Below are 19,773 nucleotides of genomic sequence, written 5' to 3'. Positions count from 1 at the left end.
AAGTAGAAGTGCTGGTGAGCTTTCTTGGCTGTGGCATCTATGTGGTTGGACCAGGACAGGCTATTGGTGATGTTCATTCCTAGGAACTTGAAGCACTCAACCCTTGACCTCAGCACTATTGCTGTAGATAGGTGCATGTACACCACCCTTTTTCCTTGGGGAATGACCAGCTCTTGTTTTGCTGACATTGAGGGAAAGGTTGTAGTCATGACACCATGTCACTAAGCTTTATCTCCTTCCTGTACTCTGACTCATTCTTTAAGATATGGCCTACTAGGGTGGTATCATCTGCAAATTTATAGATGGTGTTAGAGCAGAATCTGGCCACAGACATGTATCTAGGGAGTAGAGGGCTGAGGATGCAGCCTTCTGGGGCACCAGTGTTGAGAATAGTGCTGGAGGTATTGCCGCCTATCACTGACTGGTCAGTTGTTCAGAAAGTAAAGGATCCAGTTGCAAGAGGGAGGTGTTGAGTCTCAGGTCTTGGAGTTTGGTGATGAGTTTGCTTGGAATTATAGTATTGAAGGTGGAGCTGTACTCAATAAACAATCGACTAACATAGGTGTCTTTACTGTCCAGGTGCTTCAGAGATGAGTGTAGGGCCAGGGAGATGGCATCCACTGTAGACCAGTTTCTGCAGTAGGTGAATTGCAGTGGGTTGGTTGACTGGGAGGCTGGAGTTAATGTGTGCCATGACCAGCCTCTCAAAGCACTGCATGATGGTGGATGTCAAAGCCACTGGTCAGTAGTCATTAAGGCACATTACCTTGTTTTTCCTTGAGTACTGGCATGATAGTGGTGGTCTTAAAATGGGTGGGAACCTCAGATTGAAGCATGGGGAGGTTAAATATGTCTGCAAATACCCCCAGCAGCTGATCAGCACAAGATCTGAGAGCACAGCCAGGGACACCATCCAGGCCAGATGCTTTCCTCAGGTTCATTCTCAGGAAGACTGATCTTGCATCTTTGACGGTGACCATGGGTTCAGTTATATTGGAGGCTGTCAGGGTGGGTGGTGACAATCCACTTCCCATCTGTTCAAAACATGCATAGAATGCATTAGGTTCATCAGGAAGGGATGCACTGTTGTTAACTATACTGCCAGACTTTGTTTTGTAGCCTGTTATGTAAACTGTTTTGTAGTGTGTAAGCCCTGCCACAACTGACATCTGGTCTGGAACTCTATTTTGAACCAGTATTGTCTCTTGGCATTCTTCATAGCTTTACAGAGGTCGTATCTCAATTTCTTGTGAAGGTCAGGGTCACCAGATTTGAATGCAGCAGTCCTAGACTTCAAGGTGTGAATCTCCCAGTTCATCCATAGTTTCTGGTTTTGGAACACCTGTATTGTCCTCCTTGGTACACAGTCCTCACACTTGCTGATAGTCTGAGGGTGGTGACGTACTTATCAAGGCTGGCAGCTGAGTCTTGAACATGGACCAGTACACTGACTCAAAGCAGTCATGTAGAAGCTCATCTATTTCCTATTGGCCTCCATCTGTTTGTGGCAATGAATTCCACAGATTCACCACCTTCTGGTGAAAGAAATTCTTCCTCATCTGTTCTAAAGGGACATCCTTTTATTCTGAAGCTGTGTCCTCTAGTCCTAGACTCTCCCACTGCTGAAAACACCTTCTCCATGTCCACTCTAGGGCTTTCAATATTTAGTAGGTTTCAATGAGATTTCCCCCTCATCCTTCTAAACTCCAGTGAGTACAGGCCAAAACCCATCACATTCTCATTAATTCTTTCATCCCCAGGATGATTCCCTTAAACCCCTGGACCCTCTCCAAAACCAGCACATCCATCCTTGGAGTATTTAGCAGTTTTGGGCCCCATATCCAAATGAGGAGTGACCAACACCTTAAGCCTCAGCATTACTTCCTTGCTTTTATTTTAGTCCTCAATGAATGCTAATATTGCACTTGCCTTCTTTACTAGTGATTCAACCTGCAAGTTAATCTTTGGGGAATCCTGCACTGGGACTCTCAAGTCTCTTTGCACCTTTGAATTCTCTCCCCATTTAGAAAATGGTCTACACTTATTCTTTCTATCAAACTGCATGACCATACACTTCCCTATGCTGTATTCCATCTGCCACTTTGCCCATTCTTCCAACCTGTCCAAGTCCTTCTGCAGACTACTTCCTCAACACTATCTGCCCCTCCACCTAACTTTGTATCATCTGCAAACTTGGCCAAAAAACAATTGTCATTCAGATCATTAACATACAATGCGAAAAGTAGTGACCCGAACACTGACCCAAGGAACACCACTAGTCACCAGCAGCCAACCAGAAAAGGCCCCCTTTATTCCTACTCCTGCCTTCTACCAATCAGCCAATCTTCTATCCATGCTAGTACCTTTGCTGTAATACCATGGGCCCCTATCTTGTTTAGCAGGGCAGATCTCCCCTTAAGGAAACACTGATGTTGGCCTATTTTATCATGTTTTCAAGTACCCCAAAACCTTATCCTTAATAATGGACTCTAACATCTTACCAATCATTGTCAGGCTGTCTTTTCACTCTCCTCTAAGGGAGGGAGGCACATTTGTGATTTTCCAGTCATTGGGACCCATTCCTGACTCATGATTCTCAGAAGATCACTAATGCCTCAATCTCTTCAGCTACCCCTTTCAGAACCCTGGAGTGTAGTCCATCCAGTCTAGATGACTTACCCACCTTCAGACTTTCAGCTTCCCAAGCATCTTCTCCTTAGCAATAGCAACTTCACTTCTGCCCCCAACTCTACATTTTCTGGCATGTTGCTGGTGTCTTCACAGTGAAGACTGACACAAGGTGCTTATTCAGTTCATCCACCATTTCTTTGTTCCCCATTACTACTACTCCAGCATCATTTTCCAGTGGTCCAATGTCCACTCTTGCCTCTTGCTCTTGTATCTGAAAAAACTTTTGGTTTCCTCATTACTGGCTAGCTTACATTCATATTTCATCTTTTCTCCCCATTTTTGTTGTGTTTTTAAAAAAGCTTCCCAATCCTTGAGCTTCCTGCTAACTTTTTTTGCAATATTGTATGCCTCTTGCTTTCATGCTGTCTTTGACTCCCCTTGTCAGCCATTGTTGCTTTGCCCTCCTTTTAGGATGCTGCTTTGGGATAAACTGATCCTGCATCTTTGGAATTACTCCCAGAATCTCCTGCCATTGCTGCTCTACCAGTCATCCCTGCTAGGGTCTCCTTCCAATCAACTTTAGCCACCTCCTCTTATGCCTCTATAGTTACCTTTACTCAACTGTAATACCAATACATTTGGATTTTAGCTTCTCCCTCAACTGCAGGGTGAATTCTATTGCATTTTAATCACTGCTTCCCTAGGGTTCTTTTACCTTAAGATCCCTAATCAAATCTGGTGCATTGCACAACATCAAATCCAGAATTGCCCTTTCCCCAAGTGGGTTAGACCACAAGCTGCTATAAAAAGCCATCTTGTAGGTATTCTACAAGTTCTTCTCTTGGGATCCAGTGCCAACTGGATTTTTCCCCCCCCCAGTCTACCTGCATATTGAAATTCTTCTCCTCTTCCCCCCCCCCCCCCCCCCCCCCCCCCCCCCCATAACAGCCTTTCTTGCATGCCTTTTCTTTCTCTTGTAATTTTTACCCCACAAGCTGGCCACTATTTGGAGGCTTGTATACAACTCCCATCAGGGGTTTGACCCTTGCAATTTCTTACTCTACCTATAGGATTCTACATCTTCTGATGCTATGTCACTTCTTGCTAAGGATTTGATTTCACTTTTTACCAACAGAGCCAACCCACCCCCTCTGCCTGCTTTTCAATAGGATGTGTATCCTTGGATGTTTAACTCCCAGCTGTGATCTTCTTTCAGCTACAACTGATGCCCACAATGTCATACCTGCCAATTTCTAACTCTGCTCCAAGCTCATCTGTTTCATATACTGCATGTATTCAAATACAACACCTTCAGTCCTGTATTCACCACCCTTCTTAAGTTTGTCTGCATGTTGCCTGAAGTTAATTTCTTATCCTTTCTAAACTATTTATTCTAGAGACTTCAGTAACCTCTCCTGCACTCTCCTTCCCTTTATCCATACTTTTCCAATCTGAACCCATAACCCTCTACTATTTAGATTAAAGCCCTAGTTATGTGATTTACCAGGACTCTGGTCCCAGCTTGGTTCAGGTGGGGCCTGTCCCGTCAGAACAGCTCCGTCCTCCTCCTCCTCCTCCAATACCACTGCCAATCTCCCACAAATTCAAACCCACTTCTCCCATACCAATTTTTGAGCCACTCTTAACTCTGAACTTATTGACCCTGTGCCAATTTGCATGTGGCTCAGGTAGCAATCCAGAGATTAACCTTTTTGGTTCTATTTTAATTTAGTCCTTTGCTGCACAGATTCCCTCAGCGGAATCTCTTTCCTTGTTCTACCCATGTCATTGGTACCCATATGGACCATGACAACAGGATCTTCCCCTCCCATTCTAAGTTCCTCTGCAGGTAAGATGAGATGTCCCAAACCCAGGCACCCCAACACATTCTCAGTAACACAAGATGCATTTCACTGTTTTGATGTACATGTGACTCATAAATACCTTATCAGGCAGCAACACAGCCTTCAGGACTCTCTATCCTTGCAATAGAGAATTGTCTATTCCCCTGACTATACTATTCCCAATTACAATTACATTTCTCTTCTCTCCCTCTTGAATGGCTCCCTGAACCACAGTTAGGTTGCTCATCCTTCCTACAGCCCCTACTCTCATCTGCACAGGGAACAAGAATCTCAGACCTGTTGGACAAGCTCAAGGACTGAGGCTCCTCCAGTACTACGTCTTGGATCACACTACCTGCCTCACTCATAGTCACACCCTCTTGTCCCTGAGGACAGACAGAATTTGAAGCAGTTAATCTAATGTGTGACTGCCTCCTGAAACACAGCATCCAGGTAACTTGCCCCTTCCTGATGTGTCAGTGTTTGAAGCTCAGATTCCAGGTCATTAACTGTAAGCCCAAGTTCCTCTGGCAACCAACACTTGCTGCAGATGTGGTCACTAGAAACCACAATGGGGTCCACCAGCTCCCACATTCTGCAGCTACAACACATCACCTGATCCAGCATCCCAACTTTATTTAATTAGTTGTAATTTGGTGTTTTATTTAACTACTATAAAAACCTTACCTGTGCCTCCTCACCAAAGCCTCTGATTCCCACTGGTACACTCACACAATAGCCATTCTGCTTTCCCCCTACCTTACTTTTATTGGCCGAGTTACCACACACTAAGCCAATCAGACAACCTTTTTGTTAAAAGAAAACTGCTGGCTCCTCCCCTCTGCTGCTCTGGCTGCTGCAACTGGAGAAAACAAGCTGGTATAAGATATCTTTATTAGTCACATGTACATCAAAACACACAGTGAAATGCATCTTTTGCGTATAGTGTTCTGGGGGCAGCCCACAAGTGTTGCCATAATTCCGGCACCAACATAGCATGCCCACAACTTCCTAACCTGTACATCTTTTTGGATCATGCAAGCAAGGAAAATATTTAACCACAGGAAGAAATGAAGTTATGGGATTAATGACAAAGGTGTTCAGTCAATCAAGGATGCTGTAGTAACTTGTGTCACGTTTGCACTGAGCAACTAGCCCAGGAATGCTGAAAACCAAACATGGCAGCTATCCTTGGCTAGTCTTTAAGGTCAGTGTCTTCTTGGAAGAGGATAATGTGCATCTTCATCTCCTGAAAAGACATACAAATCTGGATTTAAGTCTGCCAGAGACCACCTGATACTCCTTCTGGGGGAGGGTGCTAATTCTTCTGGCAACCTTTTTGTTTTTTTTGCTGAAACCCTTGCACCAAATTTAAGAGCAATGAATGGGTTTTCTAAAGAACATATTGAGAAAATCGGAAAGGTAAATGTGGGTTTGGTAACAGTTGCCCTCTTCCAGCAGTGGTACATTCCATATTTTGGTCCAGCAGTGAAGCTTTATGGTGAGGAAAATAAACTTTGAGCTTGAACCACTGGCCTCCTGACAAACTTTGATAGTCTCTTGTTACCTTTGGATCTGGTGGATCCTTGGCCAAACAATATCTCTTGGCCAGCTAGTGAACCAGTGTCATATCTACTTCAAGACCTATTGCACCTAGAAACAGCTGGTTAAAACAGATGATCAGATAGGCTGTCTAAAGGGAATTTTGGAGGTCATACAACAGGGTATAACAGCAGTACATTGCATCCTGGGTGAAAGTTGCCAGTATTTGCATGAGTAATGTTTGACAGAAGTTATGGATGGCAGCATTAGTAATATTGTGGGGTTTGAGGAGCAGCAGGGGATCTTTGGGATATTTGCCACTAGCAGGACTGGATGAAATTAGCTCTACCATATTGACAGTGTTGGGGGACAGCCTAATGAATGAGATGCTAAATGGAAATCTCCCAGACTGGGAGAACAGATCCTTGGTGAAGACAATTGTGCTCAATGGTATCTCTTATTACAGAGAAGATGGGCAAGATAGTTAACTCTAGATCTCTTAGAGGTAGACTCTCAACCTGGCCTACCTTGCCAGTAAGATGAGCCACAGCCTGGCTCATCACCCCAGTTATAGCCTCTGTTTTATTTTACTACTTCTGCTCTGTAATCCTGAGTTCACTTTTGTCAGTTTGCATTGTAGTTGGTATTGCCTCATTGTTTGGTTTAATAAATACTGTAATATTGTGTTCTCAATGTAGCCCCTATTTATCACTCAGATTTAAAAAAAACATTCATCCCCATATGCTCCAATGACCCCATTTTAGAGCTGGTTCAGTGAGCACCCTCAAGCACAGAATACATCCTGAGTGCTATGTATTAAAGTAAGGTCCTGTCTGCTCACTGGATATAAATGATTCCATGACATAAGGGGTTATCTCCACTGACCAATATTAATTCCTTCAACCTTGAGATTGATCATTATCACATGGTTGTTTGTGACCTTGTGTATAAACTGACTTATGTGACAGTAAACTTTTGAAGTCGTCTTGTCTTTAAAAGCACAGATTTATCCAGAAAGGAATGTGGAATCCACAGCATAGATGCATGTCTTTTCACCCCAGGTCCATTTCCTTAATCGGGTTTTGGTAGTATAGTGGTTTCCAGAAGCTTAAGGTATTGTTCTGAGAGTTTGAATTGCACTATGGCAGCTGGGAAAAGAATTCAAATAATTAAAGATATGGAATTGAAGAAACAGCTACCTGTAACATTGACCAGGAACCATTCACCTGGCTTGTTGAAATCCTTTGAGGAAAGAAATGTGGTATCTTTGTACAATCTGGCCCATAATTTGAGACCCACAACATGGACGAGTTGCAACTGCCCTCTGAGTTGGCTATGCAAACAAGTTAGTTAAAGGTACATGAGGGTAGGCAATAAACGCTGGCCATATTCAGTCTGAATAAGGGTAGTATTCTGAAAAGGAGAATTGTTGGTACAATTAGTATGCATTAAAGTGTTAGTGTCTCAATAAGTAACTGATGTTGCTTTGAGTGGACCATTCAGTCATATAACTGCATTATTTTAGGGGTAATTGTTCCTGAATACTGCTGGGCCTTTTAGATAAACTGACTAATTCTCCCTGTGACTGTGTGGGTATTTGCTGGGTGCCCTGGTTTTCTCCTGTATCCCAAAGATCTGCTGATAGGGTCATTTACAATAGCCAATTACTCTGTGCTGTAGATAAGTGGCAGGAATAAAACAGGAAGTTGGCCATGAGAGACAGTTTCTGGAATACAAGTGGGTGGAATGGGATTGTGCTGTGTTGACTGAACTGCTGGTTTGTATAAATCATCATTTAATATAACTGAACCTATGTTTCAGGACTGGAGACTTTCAGCCAATTGGTATATGAAGATGAATACATTACTGTAAGCTATTTTCAGAAATTTTCCTTTCATAGAATTATTAGAAGCTGAAGTTATTTGACTATTTTGACATTATGATCTAGTAAACCTATTTTGACAGGATTCTTCAGGCATGCATCTCAATTGGGCCTATCAAGCCAAGTGGAAATTGGAGTAACCTAGCACCTATTTGTCATGCATTTCATTGCAGATTACAATAGATTTTTCTTAGCAAATGGAGAATTGATGTTTTGTCTTTTCTTCTTTGGGGGGGGGGGGGGAAGAGAAAGTACACATCCTCTGCTTAACCTTGTATTGTAGTTCTTTAATTTTCTGAACTTGCTGATGCAAATTGCTGATGTCGTTTACAATTATCAAGGATTGCTTATCCATGACTGACTTCCTTTAAACGTCATGTTCTCCTGGTGCATAAAGGCATTGACATAGTGGGCGAAATGGGGATTATAGGCAGCATGCAAGGCTGTATAGCCCAGATCTCAAGAATTCTCTTCAAAACCATACTCATCTAGTTTGGAACCTGTTCTTCCAACATGTTAGACTAAGGGGAAAAACCCAACACTCATTGACTAAAGCACATTCTGTATTAGCTACCTTCTATAATATAGAATTCAGGGCCTTGGCAAAGTGATGTTGCCTATCCCAGACCAGAGTTTAAGCATTCATTATTTGAGTGGGCTCTTCTGTAATGGAGTTGATACTAGCATATGCTAGAACTCTGGTCTGTGATCATTCAAGTCCTGCAGCTAATTGTTTAGGATGTAAACTTCAAGGATACTAAATGCTTACCAAATCACTTTATTGGAATATAGTGATGATTTATGAAGTTTCCTATACTAAACAGAAGGTTAAGTTTTGTGTTTTTTGGGGTCTTTACACTATACTCACAGTTCATACCTGCTTTGCCATTTAAATTCTTTTCTATTCCTCTACACCTAGCTGCATTGTGACCTTAGTCATATTCTTTTGGCCTCCATTTTATAATAGTATGTATGTTTTGGCTAAGTGGCTGAAAAAAAACAGGAAATAGTAAGCTCCTTTAGTTTTTCTCCATCTCCCTGACACTATCTATAATTGTTACGGTTAAGCATGAACAGGACTATGGTTGCTCTAAGAGAACCAGTATTCTGAAAGTTTTAAATTGCAGTGTATAAGGGTTCTGTACTTGGAAAATGATTGACTTGAAACCCATTCTGTTCTTCCAGCATCTCATTAATAAAACTGAGATCACAGATGCTCCAAGATTTTCTCACAGAGGTGTTTTGCTTGATACATCTCGGCACTATTTACCTATTAAAGTCATACTTAAAACCTTGGTGAGTATCTGAGCAAATTGTTGTTTTTAAAGATCAATATGTAATTTAGTTTGGAAGTGTGAAAATGGAAAGTGAAAGTTAAGTGTTAATTTAAAAGCTTGGTGACATTTCAGTTTCTGATCTGATAAATCCATCATGAAATATTAGCAATTTTGAATATTTAAAGCTGATCAATTTTAGAATTGATGGGATATGCTTTATAATCTTGGTTATTTAGAGAAAACTAAGCTAACATTAAAATTGTAAGCATCAAATTATACATATGCTAACTATTTAAGTCATTTGAGCCACTATCATCTGAGCTATACTTGAAGGAAGTTGTAGCTCATCACCTGTTTAAATTTATAATTGTTGTGCACTTGCATTCAGTTGGGAAGTTGATAACCATTACTTTTTGTAATGGGCTGGACCATAAGTATGATATGGGTCAGTGGTCTTCACATTTTGCCACAGTGTATAATCTCCTTGTCGGCTTTTGTCTTCTAATGCATAATGTAGTTATGTAACTGATTTTTGCACTATTTCAGGATGCCATGTCATTCAATAAGTTCAATGTTTTCCATTGGCATATTGTGGATGATCCATCTTTTCCTTACCAAAGTGTCACTTTCCCTAAGCTGAGTGAACAGGTTAGTAAGGAGGAATTACAATTATGACTATATAAGTGTGACTTTCTGCATGCAAGACAACTTGAGTACCAGTACAATAACATACAAAAATTGTGGGACACTTATGTACTTTATGATCCATATTCAGTTAAACTTTAAGAGGATTAATAAATGCATGGTTGAACTATTTCTGCAGTAGATAGTTTAATGCTCAAAACTGTATCCATCAAATGTAGACTTGGCTTCATTATTACACTTGTGATTCAACAAAAGGTGTAGCAGAAGCACTTGAGCATTTTTAGTTATCTCTCAAGAAGTGTGGTTTTTCAAAGCAGGGTAAGAAAATGATTGTGGGGGGGTGGGGGGGGAGTGGGTGCGGTGCTATAGATTACCATGGTGAAATGGGTTAAAGTGCAAACCTTCAAATTTCTTTAACCAAATGTTTCTTTATTTTTAAATCTATTTATTACAGAACAAGTTCTGTAACTTGTTGGAAAATTAACATAGAATCCACCACGCCTCTCAAGCCTGCTCTGCTATTCAGTATGATCATGGTTGATCTATGCTTGCCTCAACTGTGCCACTTCACCATAATACTCAATTCATTAATCTTTCAATATTTATCTTCACATTAAATATTTCTAATGGTCTGGCCTCCACAACCCTCTGGACTAGAACATTCCAGAGATTCACCACCCTAGAATAGACTTCTACACACCTTGGTTTTAAATGACTGGCCCCCTTGTAACGATGTCCCCTTTTAAGTTATCTGCTGCTTATTCAGTTAAGGGTACTACAAGAACAATGGAATGCAAGGTTAGTAGATTGTAAACTGAATACTATAAAGTCTGTATTACCTTCTGCAGCCCCAGCAGTTTAATATTTGAACAATAGTGTTTCCTCAAGGTTAATGGGATGGGGAATGGAGCAATAGTACAATTTGGGTCCAGTGAATAGGCTCAAGCCTGGTCTGGAAGGTGGTATAGGAAAACTAAAATGGAGTGTCCGTGAGGTCCTTGAGAATTTGGGAGTTGGCACTCTGCTCATTGATTTTCATTATAACAAGGACTTGATTCAAATATAATTGTCTTATTTTAAGTCTTTGCAGCATCTCCCCATCAACTGTAGTAATGGCTCACTACCCAGAAATCTCTGGCCACCTTTGTGATCACCTTAGTTTACTTGTGGACATATTTTGGACTCTCTGACCTTGTCTTCCCCTATTCCTGACACAAATGGGTTAGTTGCTTGCAGTGGGTAGTAGTTATTAACTACAAAAACCTAACTTTTCCTTGCTCATGGGCCAGTGATCTGTGTTCCAAGTGTTACGGACTCAGTGAAAGTCCCTTTAAGATAGAGAGTGTGTGTGTTTGTGTGTGTGGGGCGTGCTTACGTCAATAGAAGATAAAGGACGTAATGACGTTGTTGCAGAAGAAGAAAGAGAGAGAGAAGGGAGAGAGACACCAGCCTGCTTGTTTTCTCTATCGATGGATGAGAAACAATAACTGTGTTTGCCACTGAAATCCATGTATGGAAGTTGGAAGTAATCCGGTGGAGTTCACTTTGTTGCTGACCTGTAGAAGGAAACAGGTATTTGTATGTGGACGACCACGGTTCGGATGCTTTTCGGGGTGAGGAAGTCACTACCGAGTAAACACTGGAGTGTCGTTTGGGTTCCATCCTGGAACATTTGGATTTCGTATGTACTCTCTCTGTTTTTCTACATCTACATCTTATCTTCAGACAACGGTGGTTGTTGAAGGAGCCCTTGTTCATGTTTCACCTTATGGCTTGCGGAACTGAACTTTAAGAACCATTCCGGAACTGGGAGTTTTGGACTTTGTCACACACACACACGAAGAGTTTAGTTTTGGGGTTAACGTTCGAGGTTTAACATTCTTGAATTCTAACATACTAACATTTTTACTTTTATTTTACGTATTATCATAAGTAGTGATTAATAACATAGTTTTTAACACTGAATCATGCTCAGTGTGTTTCTTTTGTTGCTGGTTTGTGACAAAATTGGGGGCTCGTCCGGGATAGTTCCCAAGGTTAACGAGATTTGTTCGGGATTCAATCCAAAGATTTTTGAGGGAGGTCTGATAAATCCTTTTTAATTGGCTTGTGTGTGTGGAAACCAGCAGCAATGGATATTAAGGCATTTTTGGAGTCACCAACCCAAAAGGGATTGGAGGTGGCGAAAAAGGATGATTTGATAAAGATTGCTACAAGGCTAAACCTTACAGAAGTAAAGCAGTCTATGAGAAAGGCAGATATTCAGAGACTGATAGCTGGCCATTATGTGGAAAAGAAGGTGTTTGAGAAGGAAGTGTTAAAACAGTTTCCTGGCAGTGAAATAGCAATTTCTGAGGCACAGGTGCAGCTGGCAAAGATAGAAGCTGAACGAGAACAAAAGAAATTAGAAGCTGAACGAGAGCAAACCCAGTTAAAGATAGAAGCTGAACGAGAGCAAAAGAGATTAGAGGCCGAACAAAAGAAATTAGAGACTGAACAAGAGATAACTCGGATGAAGTTTGAGGCAGAGGAGAAGGAAAAACAGAGGCAGCATGAGTTACAAATGAAGCGTAGGAGTTCGGAATCTGATTCTGATGATGGTTTTTCAGCCAGCAGGGAGGTTCGATTAGTCCCTCCTTTTGAAGAAGATCAGGTTGATCAGTATTTCCAACATTTTGAAAAGGTTGCTGTGAGTTCAAACTGGCCAAGGAAAGGATGGGCTCTTATGGTACAGAGTGTGATTAAAGGTAAAGCTCAAAAAGCTTATTCTGCTTTGTCTGCTGAGGATGCAGCTGATTATACCAAGGTAAAACAAGCTATTTTGAAGGCCTATGAATTGGTCCCTGAGGCTTATAGACAAAAATTCAGAGACTTGAGGAAATCTGCAGATCAGACTTATATGGAATTTGCCAATGGAAAGAGAATATGTTTTGAACGATGGTGCCTGGCTAAAAATGTAGATGGGGATTATGATAAATTGACAGAATTGATACTGGTGGAAGACTTTAAAAGATGTGTTCCAGCTGAATTAACAACATATTTAAATGAAAAGGCAGTGGAAACTTTACAAGAAACTGCTAGGTTGGCAGATGATTATGCTTTAACCCATAAATCCAAATGGGGACAACCTAAAACCTTTCAAAAGAGTTACAAAGACAATCCAGGTAAACCAGAGATTAAATTGGGAGGTAATCAAAAAGGAAAAGATGAAAAGAAGCCAGGGCTGGAGAAACCTGTTGAGTGTACTTGTTATTACTGTAGGAAACCTGGCCATGTGATATCTAATTGTGCCCTTTTGAAGAAAAAGAAGGAAGCTGGGCCCAATGCTTGCTTTCAGGCAATTAAAAATCAAAAAGGTTTAGGAGATGCTGTTAAAGATCAGTCCTTGCAAGAGGGAAAAGCGGAAAAGTTGGAGGAGGTGAGAAAAGAATTCCGTTCGTATGTATCAGAGGGTTTTGTTTCACTGAATGATGAGTCACCCCAGGTGCCAATGAAAATTCTTAGAGATACTGGGGCTAGTCAATCTCTCTTGCTGGACAGTGTTTTAAATTTTGGAGAAGAAAGTGACACTGTTGAAGTAAATCTAGTACGAGGCGTTACAGGTGAGACCATGTCTGTCCCTTTTCACAGGGTGATTTTAAAGTCAAAGTTTGTAGAAGGACCAGTCGAGATAGGGATAAGACCTAGTTTGCCAGTGGAAGGAGTTTCTTTGTTATTGGGAAATGACCTTGCAGATGGAGAAATTGTTCCTGTGGTACGGTTAACAACCAAACCAAGGATTGATGAGTCTGAGAATGATCCAGATGTTTACCCATCATGTGCGGTGACTCGAGCTAGAGCTAAAGAATTAGCCAAGACAGACAGTCCGGTGCAGTCTGATGTAGTTCCTTGTGACAGTCCTAAACAGGAAGAAAATTATGATGCCTTATCTGAGACTTTTCTGTCTTCATTGGAGGATCAACATCCTTATAGTGAGCCTGAATTTAAAGATTTGTCTTTGTCGAGGAAGGATTTTATGGTGGAACAGACAAAGGATCCTGAGTTGACAGAATTGAACGAAAAAGCACTCTCATGTGAGGAGATTGGAAAAGTGCCAACTGGATACTATGTCAAAAATGGAGTGTTAATGAGGAAATGGAGACCTCCTCATGTTCCTGTTACTGAGGAATGGGAAGTTATTCATCAGGTTGTTGTTCCAAAAGTTTATAGGGATGAGATTTTAAACCTGGCCCACAGTATGCCTTTGGGTGGTCATTTTGGTGTGAATAAAACTGTAGGGAAGATCTTGAAACAATTCTATTGGCCTGGTTTGAGAAAAGATGTGGTGATGTTTTGTCGAACCTGCCACACATGTCAGATGGTAGGTAAACCAATCAAAAACCCCCTGTGGCTCCTTTGAAGCCAATTCCTGCTTTTGGTGAACCCTTTTCGAAGGTGATTGTGGACTGTGTTGGCCCCTTACCAAAGTCTAAGACTGGAAATCAGTATTTGTTAACCATCATGTGTGCCACTTCTAGATTTCCAGAGGCAATACCCCTTAGAAATATTAAGGCCAAGACGGTGTCAAAGGCTCTTGTAAAAATTTTTTACCTTGTTTGGTTTGCCAAAAGAAATCCAATCTGATCAAGGTAGTAATTTTATGTCAAAAATTTTTCAACAAATAGTCTGAGCTGGGAGCAAAGCAGATTGCATCATCTGCATATCACCCAGAATCTCAAGGAGCTCTGGAGAGATTTCATTCTACTCTCAAAAATATGCTGAAGACTTATTGCTTTGAAAACACAAAGGATTGGGACGAAGGTATCCATTTACTTTTGTTTGCCGTTAGAGAATCAATCCAGGAGTCAATAGGATTTAGTCCGTTTGAGCTTGTATTTGGACATAGGGTGAGAGGACCTTTGGAGTTGTTAAGAGAGCAATGGGTTAATGAGGAAGTTCACTTGAGTCTGTTGGACTATGTCCAAAAATTTAAAACGCGGTTGGAGAGAGTCTGCCAGCTAGCGAGAGAGAATTTGAAAACTAGCCAGATAAGAATGAAGACATATTTTGATAGACGTGCTCGGCCTAGGACATTCGCAGTGGGGCAAAAGGTGTTGGTATTTTTCCCTAGCCAAAATAATCCCTTGCAAGCTCGTTTTTCTGGACCCTATGTTATTGAATCTCGAGTGACTGATCTAACATATATAATCAAAACACCAGATAGACGCAAGAAAACACAACTGTCATGTAAACATGCTAAAACCTTATTATGAGAGGGATTCAGTTGTGGCCTTGGTGGATGGTGTAAAGGTTGTTTCTAGAATGCCTGATGTTGATGTTGAGGAAGGCCAATTTAGACCAAATATTGTTCCATCGAAACTAAAAAACCAAAATATCATGGAGAACCTTGAAACGAAGTTGGACCATTTACAAGTTTCACGAAAACAACAGATGAGAGAATAAATTTTAAAATTTAAAAATCTGTTCCCAGATGTTCCAAACAGAACATCGATAATCACCCATGATGTTGATGTTGGGGATGCAAAACCAATCAAACAACACCCATATCGAATGAATGTGGAAAAAAGTAAACTTGTTGATCAGGAAATAAAATACATGTTGGAAAATGATATTATTAGACATTCTACTTCAAATTGGAGTTCGCCCTGTGTTATTGTACCTAAACCTGATGGAACTGTTAGATTTTGCACAGATTACAGGAAAGTGAATGCTGTAACAAAGTCAGATGCTTACCCTATTCCTAGGGTGGATGATTGCATAGACAGAGTGGGAAAGGCAAAATTTCTTACAAAGATTGACCTATTAAAAGGGTACTGGTGTGTTCCATTAACAGATAGAGGAAGGGAAATTTCAGCCTTTGTAACCCCTTCTGGATTGTATGAATACAATGTTTTACCATTTGGAATGAAAAATGTTCCGGCAACATTTCAAAGAATGACTAATTCAGTGATTCATGGGTTAAAACATACAGATGCCTACATTGACGACTTAGTGACTGGGAATGATACTTGGGAAGATCACATCTCTGCGTTAGAAAGGTTGTTTGAAAAACTTTCCAAGGCTAACCTTACAGTTAACTTGGCTAAAAGTGAATTTGGATATGCCACTGTGACGTATCTTGGTTATGTTGTAGGTCAAGGCAAGCAAGCTCCTGTTCAGGCAAAAGTTCAAGCAATATCTGAGTTCCCTATTCCCACAGGTACGAGGACTGTTAGAAGATTTTTGGGAATGGTTGGATATTACCGAAAATTTTGTAAAAATTTTGCTGATATTGCTCTTCCCCTAACTAATCTTCTGAAGAAGGGAGTAAAGTTTGTTTGGACAGATTCTTGTCAAGAAGCATTTGAGAAGCTGAAAGCCATTTTATGCTACCATCCTGTGCTCAAAACACCTGACTTTGAAAAGCCATTTTCATTAGCAGTAGATGCCAGTGATGAAGCTGCAGGAGCTGTGTTGTTGCAGAAGGGTGACCTTGATGATATTGACCATCCTGTAGCTTACTTTTCAAAGAAATTTAATGAGCATCAAAAGAATTATTCCACCATAGAGAAAGAATTACTGTCACTTGTTTTAGCCTTGCAACATTTCAGTGTATATGTTTGCACCGCTCAGAAACCATTGACTGTGTATACAGATCATAACCCATTGGTGTTTTTGAGCCGAGTCAAAAACAAGAACAGAAGGCTGTTAAACTGGAGTTTAATTTTGCAAGAGTTTGATCTCATGATAACTCACATTAAAGGCAAAGATAATGTGATTGCTGATTGTCTTTCCCGATGTTAAATGGGAAACATGTATCTGTACTAATCTGATAGTCTGTAGTTGTGTAGCATGATAATTATTAACATTACTAACTGTATGCGCGGTTAAATTTTTCTTGGGAAAAATTTTTTTTAGGTGGGAGGTGTTACGGACTCAGTGAAAGTCCCTTTAAGATAGAGAGTGTGTGTGTTTGTGTGTGTGGGGCGTGCTTACGTCAATAGAAGATAAAGGACGTAATGACGTTGTTGCAGAAGAAGAAAGAGAGGGGGAGAGAGAGAGAGAAGGGAGAGAGACACCAGCCTGCTTGTTTTCTCTATCGATGGATGAGAAACAATAACTGTGTTTGCCACTGAAATCCATGTATGGAAGTTGGAAGTAATCCGGTGGAGTTCACTTTGTTGCTGACCTGTAGAAGGAAACAGGTATTTGTATGTGGACGACCACGGTTCGGATGCTTTTCGGGGTGAGGAAGTCACTACCGAGTAAACACTGGAGTGTCGTTTGGGTTCCATCCTGGAACATTTGGATTTCGTATGTACTCTCTCTATGTTTTTCTACATCTACATCTTATCTTCAGACAACGGTGGTTGTTGAAGGAGCCCTTGTTCATGTTTCACCTTATGGCTTGCGGAACTGAACTTTAAGAACCATTCCAGAACTGGGAGTTTTGGACTTTGTCACACACACACACGAAGAGTTTAGTTTTGGGGTTAACGTTCGAGGTTTAACATTCTTGAATTCTAACGTACTAACATTTTTACTTTTATTTTACGTATTATCATAAGTAGTGATTAATAAAATAGTTTTTAACACTGAATCATGCTCAGTGTGTTTCTTTTGTTGCTGGTTTGTGACACAAGTAACATAATTAATTTAGCATGCACCATGAATGTTTTTGTGCATCTTATTTGGCATTGCATATACTCAAGAATTATAGCATATTGTCTGTTTTCAAATGAGTTATTGAACTGAAAGTTGGATGTATTGAACTGAAAATGTCAGATCCTAATATTCTTATCCTTTACCTTTTAATAGTGATTCTGTTGATGCTGAACCAAATTTCTACCTTTCTCTTTGTAGGGTGCATATCACCCAGTCACTCATATTTATACATTGAAAGATGTCCAGACAGTTATTGAATATGCTCGTGAGAGGGGAATTCGGGTCATTCCAGAGTTTGACACTCCAGGGCACACTCAGTCGTGGAAAGGTGAGTAACAAATTTTGCTGCCCTTCACTGATGACCATCTGCTTTTGCAGTCACTTGGGATGGCAGATGACTTGCTTCCCCTCCAGTTGCATGGCTTCTGAGGTGACTGAGCCTTATGTAGGTACTGTAGATTCTTCTATGGAGGGGGAGGAGGAGGAGATGCCTGACGGGGCAAGTGGACAGAAAAGATATCTTTATTAGTCACATATACATCAAAACACCCAGTGAAATGCATCTTTTGCTTAGTGTTCTGGGGGCAGCCCGCAAGTGTTGCCACAGTTCTGGCGCCAACATAGCATGCCCACAACTTCCTAACCTGTATGCCTTTGGAATGTGGGAGGAAACCAGAGCACCCGGAGGAAACCCATGCAAACACGGAGAACATACAAACTCATACCCTGAATGCTCCTTCACTTTAAGCTGTCATGTGCTAGGGACTTGAGTCCATGGAGTGTTGCCTTTTTTCCAAGGAGGCTTTGAGAACATTCATCTCCCTGTCCACCTGATGATTTATCCATGATGGAGCTTGGAATAGTGACTGCTTTGAGAGTCTGGTGTTAGGCATGACAGACCTGGCTTGACCCTTGAATCGAACTATGTTAGTGCCTCAAAGCCGGTGATGCTCTCCTTGGAGGACACTGTTGGTTTGCTTATAATGAATTTGGAGAATTTTGTGAAGATGGCACCAGTATCTGTTAAGTGCCTTGAGAATTTTGCTGCAGGTAGTCCCAGATCTCATAGGGGATTGCTGTAGCCCGATAGAGTTCTGTCAGATCACTGGACTCTATTTTCAGTTGCCCATTTTCAATCTATTAATGACTGTTAGCACATTGAGGGTGATGGTAAATGTCATCATTGAGAGGTGTTTTTTTTAAATGGGAAAGGGTTTATATATTGTCACATTGAATCTTTATTGCAGTGGGGGCAAATTGTTAAAACATTGTCTTGTGGGTCAACTCTTTGTGCTTCAGTAAATGAGTTGGTAAAGGCTTGGAGTTTTTGTCTCAGTGTATTAACATAGGCATCTGCGTACTGCAACTTGAACACCAATGTTTGGGTGACCTTAGTTCTGGAGTGCATTTGTTGAAGATTGAATGGTTTCCCATTAATTCTGGAGGTTAGCTCTAGTCTGCAGGAAGTTTGTTGAAGGTGAGGTGCAACGTTGCAATGAAAAAAGTACTGAAACGATTACGTTGCCTTGTTTGACTCTGATCTGAGTGGCTATATTGTAGGCGTATTGATTGAGATTGTGGCTTGCATGCAATCATAAAGCAAATGTGAAATGGTGTAGGACTGGGCAGCTGAATTTGAGGACGGTTTCACAGTCCCTCAATGGAGTCGAGGCTTCAATGAAGTTGAAGGTAGTCATATAGTTGGTGCTTTTCCCTGCATGAGTTGTGGGGTATAAATCATTATTGTATCTCTATTTTAATTAATGGTATGGATTAATTAAGCTCTTTATTCCTTTTCCAAACTGCAACTGTTTAATTTTAATAGGCTAGCAGGCATTTTTGGCTTGAACTGTTTGGAAACTATAACTGTTGCTTGAGTATATTGTATTCTAGATATCTTGCTTTTTTGTTTATTTCTACGTGTTCTCTTTTTTTGGCCTTGCCCCTCTAACTTACAACTCATTCCCAATCGTATAACAATCTTTGGCCTCTTATCCAATCCATTGGCTATGCTTATTTGTATTTACAGTTGGTCATTTGAATTGGAACATTTACTGAAGTTAAAACAAAAGCAAATTGACAATGCCTTGATTCTAACATGTTTATACTTGTAAACAAGCACTTCAATTGTCTTGTCTCCTTTTTTTCTGTAACATTTAAGGTCATTGCACTTCTGGACTGTTGCTGCCATAAGCTGCATAGATCCTAAACTTGAACTTCCTCCCTAAGCTGCTCTACCTTTTTGTCTCCTTTAACATGCTCCTTAAAACCTCTTTCGCCAAATTCCTTTCCTCATTTTAAATGTGTC

The 19,773-nt window shown here is 40.7% G+C and overlaps 1 protein-coding gene across 1 annotated transcript in view; it reads left to right on the top strand.

Moving 5' to 3' along the window:
* hexb (hexosaminidase B (beta polypeptide)) overlaps positions 1-19,773 on the top strand; it is a 39,972-nt gene that overhangs the window by 4,124 nt on the left and 16,075 nt on the right. The window contains 4 exon segments of the mRNA XM_052019713.1: positions 7,839-7,885; positions 9,085-9,195; positions 9,723-9,824; positions 17,664-17,793. Coding sequence (XP_051875673.1) covers positions 7,839-7,885; positions 9,085-9,195; positions 9,723-9,824; positions 17,664-17,793 — 390 coding nt within the window.

This window comes from Pristis pectinata, chromosome 7 (assembly GCF_009764475.1).
Source record: "Pristis pectinata isolate sPriPec2 chromosome 7, sPriPec2.1.pri, whole genome shotgun sequence".
NCBI lineage: Eukaryota > Metazoa > Chordata > Chondrichthyes > Rhinopristiformes > Pristidae > Pristis > Pristis pectinata.
This window is presented reverse-complemented; position numbering and strand designations above follow the sequence as displayed.